At 36.6% G+C, this 16,046-nt stretch overlaps 1 protein-coding gene across 1 annotated transcript; it reads right to left on the minus strand.

Moving 5' to 3' along the window:
* Positions 1 to 427: 427 nt before the first annotated feature.
* On the minus strand, positions 428 to 14,687 carry LOC121417222 (di-N-acetylchitobiase-like). Its single transcript, XM_041610849.1, has 7 exons — positions 14,297 to 14,687; positions 8,466 to 8,604; positions 7,702 to 7,904; positions 5,745 to 5,916; positions 4,533 to 4,630; positions 2,419 to 2,583; positions 428 to 927 (listed from the first exon to the last, which is right to left on the minus strand). The coding sequence occupies exons 1-7, from the start codon at positions 14,546 to 14,548 to the stop codon at positions 709 to 711; spliced, it is 1,248 nt and encodes a 415-aa protein (XP_041466783.1). The 5' UTR covers positions 14,549 to 14,687; the 3' UTR covers positions 428 to 708.
* Between the last annotated feature and the right edge of the window lie 1,359 nt (positions 14,688 to 16,046).

The following is a 16,046-nucleotide window of genomic DNA, read 5'->3' on the forward strand; positions in this document are numbered from 1 at the left end:
TTGGGAGGGTATTTCTTACTCATATATGCATTTTTAAAGATTTTGATGAATACTTAAATAATTGGTAAAGATTTTGATTATGCCATAACGATGTGTATGTAAACTCTTCAACTCTATCACCTTTGGTCTTACTTCATATTCACTTAAACCTTACATCTTGGTCTCTCAAATTTAGTTGGGTGTCTAAATCACCTATCAAGGAAGCTTGCCATAGTACCCCACATGGCAGCAGTCTGGTTCTTACTGACAGGGTCATCAGTGTAGCCCATGACATCTGTATCTGAGGTCAAAGGTCACAGATATCTATATCTCATTGTGATATTCCATATTCATCTAAACCTTACACTACCTTCCAGGTGTCTTGTGCTATCGCTCAAGGAAGCTTGCCATAGCACCCCACATACTAGCAGTCTAGGTCTTGCCGATAGGGTCATCAGTGTAGCCCATGACATCTGTATCTGAGGTTAAAGGTCACAGATGTCAATATCTCATTGTAATATTCCATATTCACCTAAACCTTACACAACCTTCCAGGTGTCTTGTGCTATCGCTCAAGGAAGCTTGCCATAGCACCCCACATAGCAGCAGTCTGGTTCTTGCTGATAGGGTCATCAACGTAGTCCATGACATCTATACCTGAGGTCAAAGGTCACAGAAATCACTATCTAATTGTAATACTCCCTATTCACCTAAACCTTACACTTTCCTTCAAGGTGTCTTGGAAGACACAGTATCAAGAAAGCTTGCCATAGCAGCCCACATAGCAGCAGTCTGGTTCTTGCTGATAGGGTCATAACTGTAATCCAGGAGATCCGCATTCCATGGTCCCACTCCTAGAAGGCCCGTTTCCTTGGCATAGTCATAACGCAACTGAAGGCTCTGGGTATCGTCATACCAAACCTGATACGTGTCGCCTTTCTCCAAGTCCTGCGAGTGAGATATCGAAATTTATATTTGGTCAAAAATTAGGATCAATATATCATTCGTGCAAAATCAAGGAACGAACAGACTAAGAATTATGTAACGAGTTATGATTTCGTAGAGAATGACAAAGTTAACCATATGTAGCTCATGTTATTGGCATAGTCATAGCACAGCTGAAGGTCCTGAGTATCACAATACTTAAAGGTATTGTTTAACTTTGTGAGCAGCCGATTTAAAAAATTCTCAAACCAAGATGAAACATGTGTACAAGTGCATGTATTAGAACTAATAAACCCTGAAAACAACCATTATTGAGAATGAAAAGCTAAAACTACAAGGCAAACCCTGATTTAGTAATTAGGTGTCTTATAGACACCTAAATAGTACACATATAAAGTGCATGGGATGAAATTAAGATGGTGTTTCTGGTCACTTTATATTTCAATTTTTGAAGCACTAAATAATCATTTTCGAACGCAATTTTTTCAGGGCTTCATTTGTGGAACATATCACAGAGACAGGTGACAAGTGTGACCTTCTAGCTCAGATTTTTAAAAGTCAAACCAATGTTAACCAATCACTTTAACCTGGTAGGTAGTCTTCCTCTGATACCTGAAAGCAAGATGACAGACAATGAATTGGACTTTTTCCAAGCAATAACACACTTTCCCACATGTACCTATCTGTGTTGGCGTGTTCAGTCGGATCAGCCTTCAGCTTAGATTTCATAATTTCGAAGAATTCAATTTTAGAGTAGCAATAATTCGGATCAACCACAACTACTGAAAGCCAGCAAGGTCAACATATAAAATGCCTGTTCCTTCAAAATTTTCCAGATGTGATGTACATTTACATATATTAAGTGTTTTCTTGAAAGATCAGAGTACTTCTCTTAGTTTAGAAAGGACATTGTTCAAATTCCCTGTAGTAGAAATTAAGACAATGATGGATTTCCATATAGATGTGGTTGATCAGACCAGTCATAACTCTTTGTAAGGTGCGGCTCAGATCTACACACTGTGGTGACATGGTGACAATAAACGTTTGAGTGCTTAAAAGACTCCCTCATGAAATAAATGTTTGCTGCAACTTGAGGCAATAGATTAAAGGTAAAAGAGAGAAGTTGCAGCAAACAACCATTTCATAAGATAGTCTTTAAAATCAATGGTAATTACAACCATATTATCAGAGATCTAGATCGGGTACATCAATGGAAACTTACTTTGTAAAATCATGAAATCTTAGTTGAAAACCGATAACTCTTGATGATCACCAACAAAAAAGGCATGTGTGGGACAATGTATTAATATTGCTTGGAAAAGTATCCAACATTTTATGGAATTCCATGCTTATTTTGCTTATTTCTCAGCAATTACACATTTTTTTTGGCACACACACATACTATACAAACACTTGGGTGGTAATTTTTCTGGATTCTGTTCAAACTCATTTAGAGGTTGTTACCACAACCGGTACTCATCTTTAAATAATTACCATATAGTCGAAGTAGGGAGCCTTGTATATGGGATTCCATTTTCTGCCTTTCGTGGAGTTATTGGCCAAGAGTTTCATGACATCACTGAAGCTCTTCTGACTGCCGGCTGCATCGCTGCAGTTGACCCCACGGAACGGTACCTCAGGTATGGAACAAACATCGGACTGCAAAAAAAAGATTGTAGGATAATGGCTTTGTTTAATCCTTCTAAATGTGGCTCTAACAATTAAAATTCATTATGTCATTACGAGAATAAGTATGCCCTAAAAGTCATAGCTTCTCAACCGGTTGAGAACCAGGGGGGGTGTTTCATAAAGCTGTTCGTAAGATATGAATGACTTTACGCACGACTGGTGATCCTTTCTTGTGCTGTCTGATATCCCTATATGTAATTGAGATATGACCCAAGAACAGGTTCCAGTCGAGCGTAAAGTCGTTCGTAAAGCTTTATGAAACACCCACCAGGGTCCCATTTCATTAAGGGTTACTACTATTATAACTTTGCCATTATGGCAACTAACATGGTAACAGGGCTCAGCAGCCAATCAAAATCAAGGTCATCATATGATGACAGTTGCCATAATCTATGGATGCCAGTTGGAATTATTCTGAGGGCCTGAAAATCACCTAGAATGCAATATTTTGTACACAAAAATGATACAACTATGGCCTGAAGATAAATTGCCAGAGCCTGAATTCAGGCTTTTGCCTGAAAACTGGCATCCCTGCATAATGTTACAACAGGGGTCCATTACAGAAAGAGTTGCGTTTAAACGCAAGTCAAAATATCAATCGCAAGTCCCAAATGCACGCTGTTGATTGGTTGAAAATCAAGTTGCGCATGATTTTTTAGAGTTGCGATTGATTGCAACTCTTCCTGCAACGGGCCCCAGTTGTAACTCTTCATGAAACGGGCCCAAGGTCTCTGTAGAAAAACGCCATTTTACTTTTGACTGGTTATTAGTTACTTCATTTTTAGCAAACTTGCTAAACATGAAGACCCTATGGAGTCTAGAAAAGAGTTTTGTATAAAAATGAGAAAAAAATACTTAAGGAGTTTTCGCAAGCACTATGCAGACACTTTCTGAAATGCAGAGAATCTATTGCCAAAAGCCCTTCATAACAAGGCATTCTTTATCGAAAATTGCTGAATCAAAACAGCAGATCTTCCTGAACTCTGGACAAACAACATATGTACAGTTTTTTGTCCAGTCCGAATCTTAGGACTGCGACTGTCATGGTCCACCAACTTTCGACAAGACCTCTCAGCTGTCCATTGTGATTCGACTTGCATTTTCATTAGATTTTATCACGTTGCAGCATTTGTCTCCACTGCAATTTGGTGGATTCACAATTCAGTGTGCAAACCATCCATTGCAGCAGACAGACTGAAATTCCCACTACCTCAAGGGAAAAGTTGACATCTATTTTTTGCATGTGCAAGCATACAATTATGCTGCTGCACTGCCCGATGCGGCATATGCCATTTACCAGGGTCCAGTATTTGGGAGAGCTGACTTGAACTTTTTATCCGCTTTTGCCATTTTTCATTTTTGAAGCATCGCAGTCACACATAGTACACTAGCCCTGTGCACCGCCTGCGCAGGCGTTCTCGATGTTGACCCTTAAGTTAAAAATTGGCCAGTCAGCTGCAACCGGTAGATTGTGAATATTGTGTTCATACAACACATTTCATTCGTCATCAAACCATCCTGTCATTTTATCATGCTATTAATTCATGCCTCATTGTCTCAACTACTGTTTCCATCTCCGCTCACAAGCTCACTATCATCATGTTTCCTCCCCAGACCAGTTGAGTAAATATTGACCATGCTGTATTACCCCCACCATGAACAACCCCTTGTTCAACTCCATCTGTTTATACTTTCCTTATCACTTTGCCTTCCTCAGAATATTATGTAACTATGTACAGTGAATTATATATTGTAGTTTAGTATAGAGAATAAAGTTAGTTGTGAATGTGACTCCAAGCCAAGCAGACATGTATAGTTATTGAGTAGAGATCGAGACCGAGTATGAGTTCAAGTGTGTATTAGAATACACATACACAAAAGTGAATCCACCACATTGCTAAAACTCCCTACTATCTTACCTTGGATACATTCAAACACTTGTAGTTGTAGCCATACCACGGAACACCAAGAACCATCTTCTTAGCAGCGATACCAAGCTTGAGAAAGGCTTCAACACCTGAACAAAATAAAAAGAAATATCATAAAGTAACATCTTAAAAAAAAAATCCAAGGAAACAAGAAAAGTGGTCTTTACGGACTTGTCAATTTAAAGGGGAATGAAACCCTTGGGACAAGTAGGCTTGTGTCGAAACAGAAAAATCAAAGAATAAGAACAAAGAAAGTTTGAGAAAAATCTGACAAATAATGAGAAAGTTATGAGCATTTGAATTTTGCAATCTCTAATGCTATGGAGATCCTCCCATTGGCAACGCGACAAGGATGTGTGATGTCACACATGAACAACTTTCCCTTTGATGGACTATGAAATACCCTGAAAATGTGTCTTTTTGCTTTTTCGTATGGTGATACAAACTCTTTATCCATGATGTATTCTTTAAAATTCTGTATTACATGCCCTTCTGTAGAAATAATACATGTTCTACTCATGTTCTACTGATAGATGTAATAAAAATAAAAATTTAAGTGAAATATATACTAAAGTAATGGGGAGAGTTGTTCAAGAGTGACATAACACATCTTTGTAGCATTGCCAATGTGAGGATCTCCATAGCATTAGTGATTGCAATATTCAAAAGCTCATAACTTTCTCACTACTGGTCCGATTTTTCTCACACTTTCGTTGATCTGTTTCTTTGATTTGTCTGTTTTCACACAAGCTATCTTGGTCCAAAGGTTTCATTCTCCTTTAAGGAAGGTTTAATCGGCAGAGACCAGCGCGATCGTAAAAGTACCACAAAAAGTAGCACGGATCTGATACAGTTACTGAACACTTGCGGTTGTCTACTTCATTTTATTGCCAGTCTGGTGCGGACCAAAATCACGAGTTACTGAAAACGGTATTAGGTGTCAAAATAGTCTTTTACGGGTTAAACTCCAACAAGGTGGTATGAGATATGTGTACATTAGGCCCGTTTCGGGTACACGTGTACACGCACGGTCAAGTCAGTGCACTGAAAACATACTGTAACTCACTCTCACTCAGTGTTTACAACGTGTACACGTGTACACGACCGAAAAACACGCCGTGTACACGTGTGTACACGACCGAAAAACACGCCGTGTACACGTGCATCAAAAATGGACTTTCAAACCGGGCCTAGTGTACATACCTTGCGCTGTTTGGTGATATGGTGAGTTAGCTTTCGCGATGCAGTCTCCATAGATTTGGCTCTGTTCATCATACGACATGACGAACACAAAGTCTACTGCGTCAGCTATGGCTTTGTAGTCATAGCAACGCAGATCGATGCAGTTCGGTGACCAGGCGACATCAAATGTTACCTGAAAAGAAAACCAGTGACTATGATACATATTGCAAACTTAAAAATACCCGAACAATTTTTTGCAATATACTGTCAAAAGCAGAAATGTAGAAAATTAATTTCTCTGAATGCTTCAATATTTTGCTTATTTTTCTTCTTCAAATAATAAAGTAATGAATCAACCATAAATGAGATGGGAGGATTTCCAGTTAAATTTTTAAGAAATATTGCTTCATAGACTGCATTATTGAATGGAGTCAAATTGAATTGACAGCTACATGTTTTTCATCATTTGGACTCTCAATCTCCCTCTATATTTCACACATCTTAAGTTACAAGAAATAAGAAATCTGAGTAATAAGAGATGTTTGACTAAGGTTATAAAGTATGCAGAAAGAGACGAGGAAAAGAGAAAAGTTAATTATAAATGAGAGAGGGAAGTTAGTATGTATAAAGTTAGTAAGGAGGAAGATGCTGAAGATGAAACATCACTTTGTGATAGAGGTACATGAACAAGTAAAAAAAAAGAGAACCCATTGTTTAGGCATTACCTGCTTAAAGACCCAGAACGGACCCAAAAATGAAATTGACAAATTATATACCAATCGAAAGCTTATAAGCTACTAAATACAGCATTGTGAGCTTTATTCATTTTCACCCTTCCCAGCTGAGTATTTTGCTTAAGAATATTCCAATTATCGGGCTTCGAACCCGGCTTAGAAAATAGGCTTTATTGTGCTTTTCAAATGCCTCGAGACCGTGACGTCACGTTGTGTAAGAAGCGTCGCGATTCCATAGCTTTGTACACAGAAAAACTGGGTTATTTTTTTGCTTTCCAGATTATGCATTCCATTTTCCATCACAGAGTGATATCACATATATTTTTTCCTACATGCTTAAATTATGAAATCTACAGTTTTTAACTAGTTTTTGCCATATTTTATTTCCTGCTTATTTGGCGTAGATTTCAAATCTATCTGCATTCAGATTATGTATCACAACTTTTCCTGACATAGCAATTTAGGCCCAATAAGAGCCAAACAAAGAAGTCACAAAAAAGGCAGTGAATAGTTGTAGGTTTCCATCAATTTCAACAGTGAATAATTGTGAGTGCCATTTTCATCTGAAAACGAAAAAAAAAATTGGATTCATAATATAGAAATGGAAGAAAATACCCAATGCTTTTGTACACAAACCTATGGAATCGCAACCCTCCAGACACAACATGACGTCATCCTTTCCAGGCGACGTGGGGTGCTCAATCGAAGCGTACTTTGGAGGAGCAGTTTCTTTTATTTTTATCTAATATTTCTAAAAAATGGAAGGAGATGTATAGAATATTTTTGGTATATTTGTATTGTATGAATCATTGCCTTTCTTTTAATATATGATTGTTTTTACACCGGTCAGGGTCTTTAAAGGCTTATTCATACCATATATTTTCATGTACATTGCATTTCTGTTAAAAGCCAATTCCAATATATTTTTACTAGAGGTACATGGATTGTGGCTCAGTGAATAAGTCTCCAGACTTTGAAACACAAAATCAGGGCTTCAAACCCCACGATAGCACTCATGTGCTATAGTAAGTAAGTAAGTAAGTATGTCCTTTGGCCAGGTTATTTTGTACAATTGCCACTCTCCAACCACATGTAGTAAATGGGTAACTGGTCATGTCGATCAGGGTAGCCGTGCTAAAGTCGGGGTAAAAGTATGCAGCGCTTCAAAACTTTTTTATTAAAGAGCGCGACATAAATGTTGCATATCATTGTTATTATTATTTGAAGTAAAACAGTTATTGTACCTGAGAATAGGGAATGGATTGCTTGAAAACCTTGGTGGTCATCTGAACCATACTGGTCAGTAACGGAGCTTCTTCCTTGGTCAGCGGGAACTCAATGTCCAGATTGATTCCATCCATATGATTGTCAATTGCATAATTGACCTTTGACATCACCCATTCAACTTGAGCCGTGTAGTTGGTCAGAAGGGCGGCACCGAATTCACCTGTGAAAGGAAATAAAAAATCATCAATTCTCAGTCCTCAAATGGGAAACAATTTATTATATTTAAAAAAAATATCTTCACCTAATTGCGTGATATTATATAACTTCTGAAGGTGTCCTTGGCAATGAAGAATAGTGTATCTACATGTATCTCGGGCAAATGTTGGTCCTGAAAAGGAACACCCATACTCATATCAATATAACATGAGCAACATCATAAGATCAACAAAATGTGTCATCTGATTAAAAAACAATAATGGAACAATTTTATTTACCAGCTATTTTCTGAGAGAGAGAGAGAACATCAATTTTAAAGGAAAGAAATATCAATGACTACTCTGTAAAGTGATGTTTCTAAGAATAAAAATAAACACACAAAAATGACCTGACATTAGCAAATCTTTGAAAATAAACAAATTATTGCATTGATGTTCCCTCATCATTGGCTTTAAAACCGCTATAAACTCAGCATGAATTTTTTTTTACAGTGCTGTGAAATAGCGACCACCATTATAACGGATCTAGCTAGAACACTGATGCCAGATCATCATTTTGGTCTTACCTAGAACAACAACCCTTACACCCTTTGAATGAGCAAAGCACATGAGTTTAGGATCATAGTAGCCAAACATAGCGATCGTTGTGATGTGATCCCAGTCGTAATGCTGCCAACTGTGTGAGGACACAGAGAAAAGATAAATCTGAAAAGAAAAGAAATTGGCACAAGATGGTATTGTAACATAATAATGTAAATTATTTAATATGATCATGGTCGGAAATCCCAGGGGAGACGTGTCCCCCTACTCAAAATAGTAGGGGGGGCATACTACCAAATGTCCCCCCTACCATTTGGGGTCTTTTATGATAGTAAGAAATACAACATTCAAAATCGAAATAAAACATGCATTTTAGGACGAGATACGACCTTACTTTGGGGATGTTTTTTTTGCTTGTCAAATTCATTTTTGTCGGATTGACCTTAAATTTGGGGTTATAACCTTTTTTTTGCTTGTCAAATTTTCCAGCCCCTGGTCCCCCTACCTTTTGGGAGAGATTTCCTCCCCTGCCTATGATTGTTGTATGACACAGACTGCTTTCATGGTAAACATTAAAGGTCAAATCCACCCCAGAAAAATGTGGATTTGAATAAATAGAGAAAAATCAAACTTGCAAAAAGTTGATCTCCGATATAAGCGGAGGAAGAAGAAGAAGTTGAAAATTTTATCAAAATCCAATGTAAATCAAGAAAGTTGTGACATTTTAAATTGTGCTTATTTTTCTCAAAACAGTGATGTCACAATTCAGTGACATGCAAATGAGACAGTTAATGTCCTCCACTCATTATTTCTTTAGTTTTTTATTGTTTGAATTATACAACAAGACAAAAGGGAACTCTCAAATACAATGTTATAAGATCAAATAAAGACTGCTACCGACACTCCCTGTATCCCAAGACCATCCCAAAATGGAACCTTCTCTCTGAGGATGTCAGAAATTCTAAAGACGTAGGAGTTTTCAAACTCAAACTTGGTCGCATGTCATAAGGTGGTCCAATTTCGCGAACAGGGTAAAAATGGTCAAAAATTTTTTTTTTTGATATGTTATAGCTATTACCATTCTCTAAATAATGAAAAAGTTTTAAGTCTCAAATATCTTTATTTTTCCTTAAAATGACTAATTAACAGCTAATTATTACATAGACGTCAATGTAATTGTGAATTTTGAAATGTGTTTTTCTCAAATTGGACCTGCTGCACATAAAATGGTGTCAAAAGTTAATGCAACGTTGGATCACCCTAGTATTTGCAGTTATAATCTTTAAACATCAGTAATTAAATCTGTACCAAAAATCAAATAATTATCTATTATTGTATGCATATTAATTATACTAATTAATTAACAGTATTTAATTTCACATTTTTGCCTAGTGCTGCAAGTCAGGCGGCATGTTCGGGTTCGGTTCGGTTCGGCAGGGTTCGGCAATTTTTTTCCGAACTTTGGTTCGGTTCGGGGTTCGGCAATAAATGCCAAATTAAATTTAACATATAAAAAATACAGATCGCCGATCTACAAACAAGTGAACTCTCTGATGAACTGTCATGTATTAATAATAAATTTTGTTTCTAAAAAGAATAGTTAAGATAATTGTTGAAATTTCTTTTGTTTTAATTAACAAAAAATAATTTCTACTTTCATTTTTAAAATGAAAATAAAAAAAAACAAAAGAAAAAAATATTGATAACGAGAGAATCAGGCCAGAAATAGAATTACAAAGATCAGAATATTTTTTCACGATTATTTCATGTAGCTATGATCATGATCGATTACGATGTCATTGCCAACGCATCTTCTCAAATTGGAAAGTGTTGATCGGGAATGTCGAAATAGTAGACAAACAACCTCCACTCAACTGTTATTATACCGGTAAAATTCACATTCCAAAGAATATGAGAGTTTTAGAAAGTCCGTATTTTCTGAAAAGTGGTAAAATCTGGTCAATGAATTACTTAAAAAGATAAAATATCAGTCCATTCTTGGTCCAGAAAGATCAACGCTACGTGACTTCAAACATATTTCTAACACGAAAATGAGTACATGGGACTGTACTGCATATTTTAGTGTTGTGAAATCACTCGGCGTTGATCGTCAGAACTAAGACGGAACTGATAATTTATCATTTCATTTTCAGTAATTGGCCAGATTAAACCACTTTTAAGAAAATATTGACAATGGAAAAACGTTTCAAGTTTGGAATACGAATTTTACCTGTATATATAATAGCAACCGAGAGCAGGTTGTTTGGACTTCCTGTTTCAACTTTCCTTACCAACCATTTCCGGAACATCGATCAGGGAACATGCGTTGATTTGGTTTGAATTTTTATCTTTTTTGTTTTTTCACCCTCATTCCTTCATCTCTTATTTATTTATCTTTTATATTAATATGGAAATTTCAGAAGGTGGAATATATATACTTTACCATTACTTTGTCAGTCACAAGGAATTAATTTATGTCTTTTCAATTAAATGTACATCCGATTACAGCAATACGTAATTCAACTACACTTTTTAACCGAGTTAAGCTTAAAATGTCCCCACATTTTATAAGGAAAAAATATATTCATGTTTAGGCCTGGGACGATTGTTATTATTACCACTCGATTATTTCCTGGAAAAATAATTGAATGATTCGATTGTTCGTCGGGAATCACGTCTTTTAAGTCACAATAGTTGACCTACTTTATGGTGACCCCCCCCCCTCCCCATGAAGAAATCTCCATCAAAGTCACATGTTTAGCATAAATGAGGCCCTTTTCCCCCTTCTCCATGATTTTTTATATCAAAAGAAACTTCATGAAATGAGATTAAATCTTTCAGTTTATTGTTCGAATGAAAGTCTGTCCTAAATCAATACTGGTACCCTGGTATTATGCATGCATCCCTCCAAGTGCCACACCCCTGCATATAAATGAATCAGCCCCGCCGAGTCCAAAGACGTAAACAACTCATTCATGAAGTATATTCTTTGAGACTGAGCCCAGGTGGAGCATTTCACTTGAAAAATTTCATCCCTTGCCCACACCATGTCCCCGCCTCCACTTGTGGCACTGCCCACGATGCTACACATGTATTAAAAAAAAATATTTCATTTGAAATACCTTTCAAATTTACGATTTTTTATCATTTTAACCCACATGTATAACTGGGTCTATTTTTGGAGACTAGTCGAGAAAGTACTGGTGAAGGCGGGCGCGTGTTGGAATGTAGTTTTCATTGGTTGAGGGGGATATAAAAAGGTTGCATTGTTCTGAAACATGAAAGAAATTCTCCGGCTCCCACCCCCTATCCTTCCCTCTCTCTCTTTCCCTCACACGCACACACACACACACACACAGATGGGGGAGGGGTCAATTTATTTCTGAAGTCATGACCTTTCCTGATAATAAAGGGAACCACATGCCTTCCGCTTCTTTGTTTCCCAAAGTTTCATTGGCTATCCGAAGGTCCAATCAGCTCAAGTGAGCTGGTTATGTGTTTACTTATTATTGTGCACGCACACAATGACTTATTTTGTGTATGAGGGCAAGGTCGGGTGGGATTAACATTTTCGGAGCACTATCATGTTGGTATGTAACTGTGAATGTGATACAATCATTGATAATTTTTGAAACATTACCTCGGTAACATAATTTTTAAACCTGTGAAAAACAGCTGTCATCATTGTTTTCTTGTCATTTTATTATTATTACTTGGGTATTAGAGTTATGTCAACGTCATAATCGGGATCTGCCGAACATTCGATTAGTGTATATTTTGCTAATCGATTGGTGATTGGCGGCATGCCAATCGAACCATTCGATCAATCGATGTTTACTCCCAGGCCTATTCATGTTTATAAAAAAAAATTGAAAATGATAAAAGTTTAATCAAACACGAGACCGAAACTGTCATACTTTGTCATTTACGAGGAATGAATTTATGTCTGGTTCTTTTTCTTTATTAAATACAAAAAGATTTGGTCCGATTACGATCACGATCGATTACGGCAATACGTAAATACACCACACTTTTATACCGAGTTTAGCTTCAAAATGCCCCCTCATTTTATCAAGAAAAAATATATTTATGTTAATAAAATATTCTTAAGTTGATAACAGTTCAATCAAAGACGAGATGGGAGCTATCATAGTGGATTTTAAAAATATATTGAGTGGAATTCTCTTTGTGCACAATCACTAACCAATATATATTTTGTTAATTGTATAACTAAATCTATGTAGTCATCGCATTCACGCATTGCATACAAACATACTTTATTTCTTCCGAACTTCCGAACCAGGCCTTTGAGTTCGGTTCGGTTCGGTCCGGTTCGGAAGTGCCAAGTTCGGCGAACTTCCGTTCGGTTCGGCGGTTCGGCTGCAGCACTACCACAAAATACCTGTCACTGTATTTATATGCTTGGCAAAATGACAATATCATGGGTAGAAATGTTTGTTGCAATGATACACAACATTTGTACTAAAAATTAAGATTACAAATTAGATAATTAACCAAATCTCTCCGGTTTACTAATTGATTAGGTTGCAGATCAGAGCTGACATACACATGTATTCCAATGCTGCATATTTTCAAAATTGTCAAATTTTTATGACATTTAGTTGTTCCCTGTTTTAAAACGCCCAGAAATATGAGGATAACAGTCATATTACATATTATAGTAAGTTGTTAATTAGGTTTAATTAATATTTTATCATTTACCACATCCACCGGCTCCGCATCCACCGGCTCCGCCACCCCTGTTACTTCAAACTTAATGTGCTATAGTTTTTGTTCCTGATATTGTATTGATTTAATTCATAGTAATATATTTAGCCTATAGTTCTAGGTTCAAAATGAGATATTACTCAATAAATTTGGTCAAGATACTGTGATGCAGCAACAATTTATCCATGGCACCATGTGGAAAATTGTTCATACGCCACCCTTTTTGCATACCCAACTTATGAAATGCGACCACTTGAAAGTTTGGACATCAACACCCTTGTCTCCAAAGCACAGTACCAAAACTAACTGTGTTTAGCGCTTGACCCCCTAAACCCAAACGTACGCGACAACCAGATGCTGGTGATTGTACGTCAACGGACAGATACAGATATTTAATTTCATACATATTTGACAATAAGGACCAACTTGACTGTGACTAAGTGAACCACAATGACAATGTTAATTCATTCTACATATTCAGGGAGGAATAAATACTGGCAGTTGTTTCACTTGTTGACAATGAGATTGAGAAAATGAGAATGTTTCATACAATAGTAATGAGTGGATGACACTTTGACAGATCATCAGTATCAATCCTCATTTGCATACCGACCAATACAGGCCTAACGTTAAACAGGCTGTGTTTTGTGAAATTAAGCAAACTTTAAAATGTCAAAACTTTATTTTCTCTACGATTTTGATGAAATTTTCAGTATTACGCTTGGACTTTTCTCAGCATTCATGGCATTATCCCGGTTTAAAACTTTAAGTCACCACTACATTGCTGTTTATTTCGTCAGCACTGGTGACATTTTGTTTTCCTCTCCCATAAACTTTGTACACAATGAGTGCTCACGCTCAAGAAGAGAGGTCAGATGATTGCAAAGCCTGAGGTGACTTATTTCACAATTATTAGGGCCCTATTCTCTTTTTATTCAAAATCAAATTAACTGTAGTCTGTAGACTAGCCTAGGCCTAGTTTTTGTGAGTGGATTCGTCCTTTTAGTTTTATAGTTTAAGGTTATCAATATCATGCCATGGTCATGATTGATGGTCATAAATTAATCAGTTTGATTTCTAATTTGACATGTTAAGATGATCACACTCCCACTCACAGTAGCTATTTTACCTCTTTGCTTCGTGTTGTTTTTATTGTATCGCACCAAGAAGGATCGGAGCATGGACAGTTCCCAGCAGCCGTACGTCTCCTGGTAGAAATGTCAACGGGAAGCTTCCGGGGCCATACTTGTTGAAGTTCAGCTCCAAGGTCGAACCCAACACGGTTTCCTTTTTTTGAGTTCGCATCGTCGGAGCACGAAACAGTGCCATACAGAGTGAAACTTAAGAAAATCTGCCAAAATACTATCGGTATCAGAAGCATGATGAATTCGAGTTGATATGACCTTTTTATATTCAATGATAGGCCTATCAAAGAGATATTTTTGCCTTGGTCGGATCGGACTGCTTACGTCTTTTTACGATGCTGTTTTACCAAGACAGTAATTTTGTGCACGTGAGCTATCGATCACGTGATTCGCGTGCGCCAGTGCAGGCGCTAGGCGCAGGCGGTTTTTTTTTTTTGGGGGGGGGGCTTTCATAGTCACGCCCGAATCCGATCTCCACATCTTTATCAATGTATTTCCTATTCCCTAATTACCTTCGTCACTCATGCACTTCACCTTTTTTCCATCTCATCTCTTAAAAATTTGAATCCTTTAAAGTCCACGCGTATACCAAAAAGGACTTAGAAAATCAAACAAACATGTAACACTGAAAATTTCATCAAAATCTGATGAAAAATAAGAAAGTTATCTGACATTTTAAAGTTTCACTTAATTTCACAAAACAGTTATATCACTTATATGCACATACTGGTCGGTATAATGAGCTAGAAAATGATGATCGACATCATCCATCACTATTTCTTTAATTTGTATTTTATTATATGACATATCATTTTCTCCTAATTTTCAAGTGAAACAATTAAAATTCCTCTTTGAACGAGTGGAATTAGCATTGTTTAATATACATGTATATGGTTCAATCAAGTTGGTCCTTTTTGTCAAATCTGTACAAAATGAGATATATCTCAAACAATAAAAAACAAAAGAAATACTGAGTGATCGAGGGACAGATGATCGACTAGCGTCTCATTTGCATGTCACTGAGCTGTGCATATTGTAGTAAGTAGTTACTATGACTCTCAATAAACTACTCTTTGAGACAGTGGGTTTGTAAACTATGAAGCTGAGTATATATTCTCGTTTCTCTCTGTCGCGCTGCTTACATTCAGCCTTTGCGATATTATACTCATGTCATCTCTTTTTCTGCCAAGAGGTGGCGCTGCACCTCTTTACATCTTTCCCTTCATTTTTTTTTTTTTTTTTTTTTTTTTTTTTTTTTTTTTTTTTTTTTTTTTTTTTTTTTTTTTTTTAAATGTACCACAAGTTAAATTCAGGCCAGATTCTTTTAGAGAATTTTACTTTTGGGTTGAATTGTGTCAGTGTAAACTGGAAGTTTACTGGATCCAAGTCAAAACTGAAAATTTGTGAAACTTGATAAGCAAATAATCAAGACTTTACATAGTGGCAAAATATGTCAGATGCCTGTAAGGGATTTCAATGTAACAAGGCATCAGTTTGTTTTGTTTTTTGTATTAAACAGTTAACTACAAAGAAAATACATACAAACATAACAGATATGCAACAAAAAAAAATGATAACAGTCCACTTTCACTGTAATAGTGTTGAACAGTCAGTAATTCGACGAATGTCCCAACAAAATGTCCATCAGTTTGTATCTATCAAAAGTTCAATAACACACTTGAATCATCTTGTCCAGCATAATCAGTTCCTTAGTTCGTATTTCACATTGAATTC

Source organism: Lytechinus variegatus, chromosome 6, assembly GCF_018143015.1.
Source record: "Lytechinus variegatus isolate NC3 chromosome 6, Lvar_3.0, whole genome shotgun sequence".
Lineage (NCBI taxonomy): Eukaryota > Metazoa > Echinodermata > Echinoidea > Temnopleuroida > Toxopneustidae > Lytechinus > Lytechinus variegatus.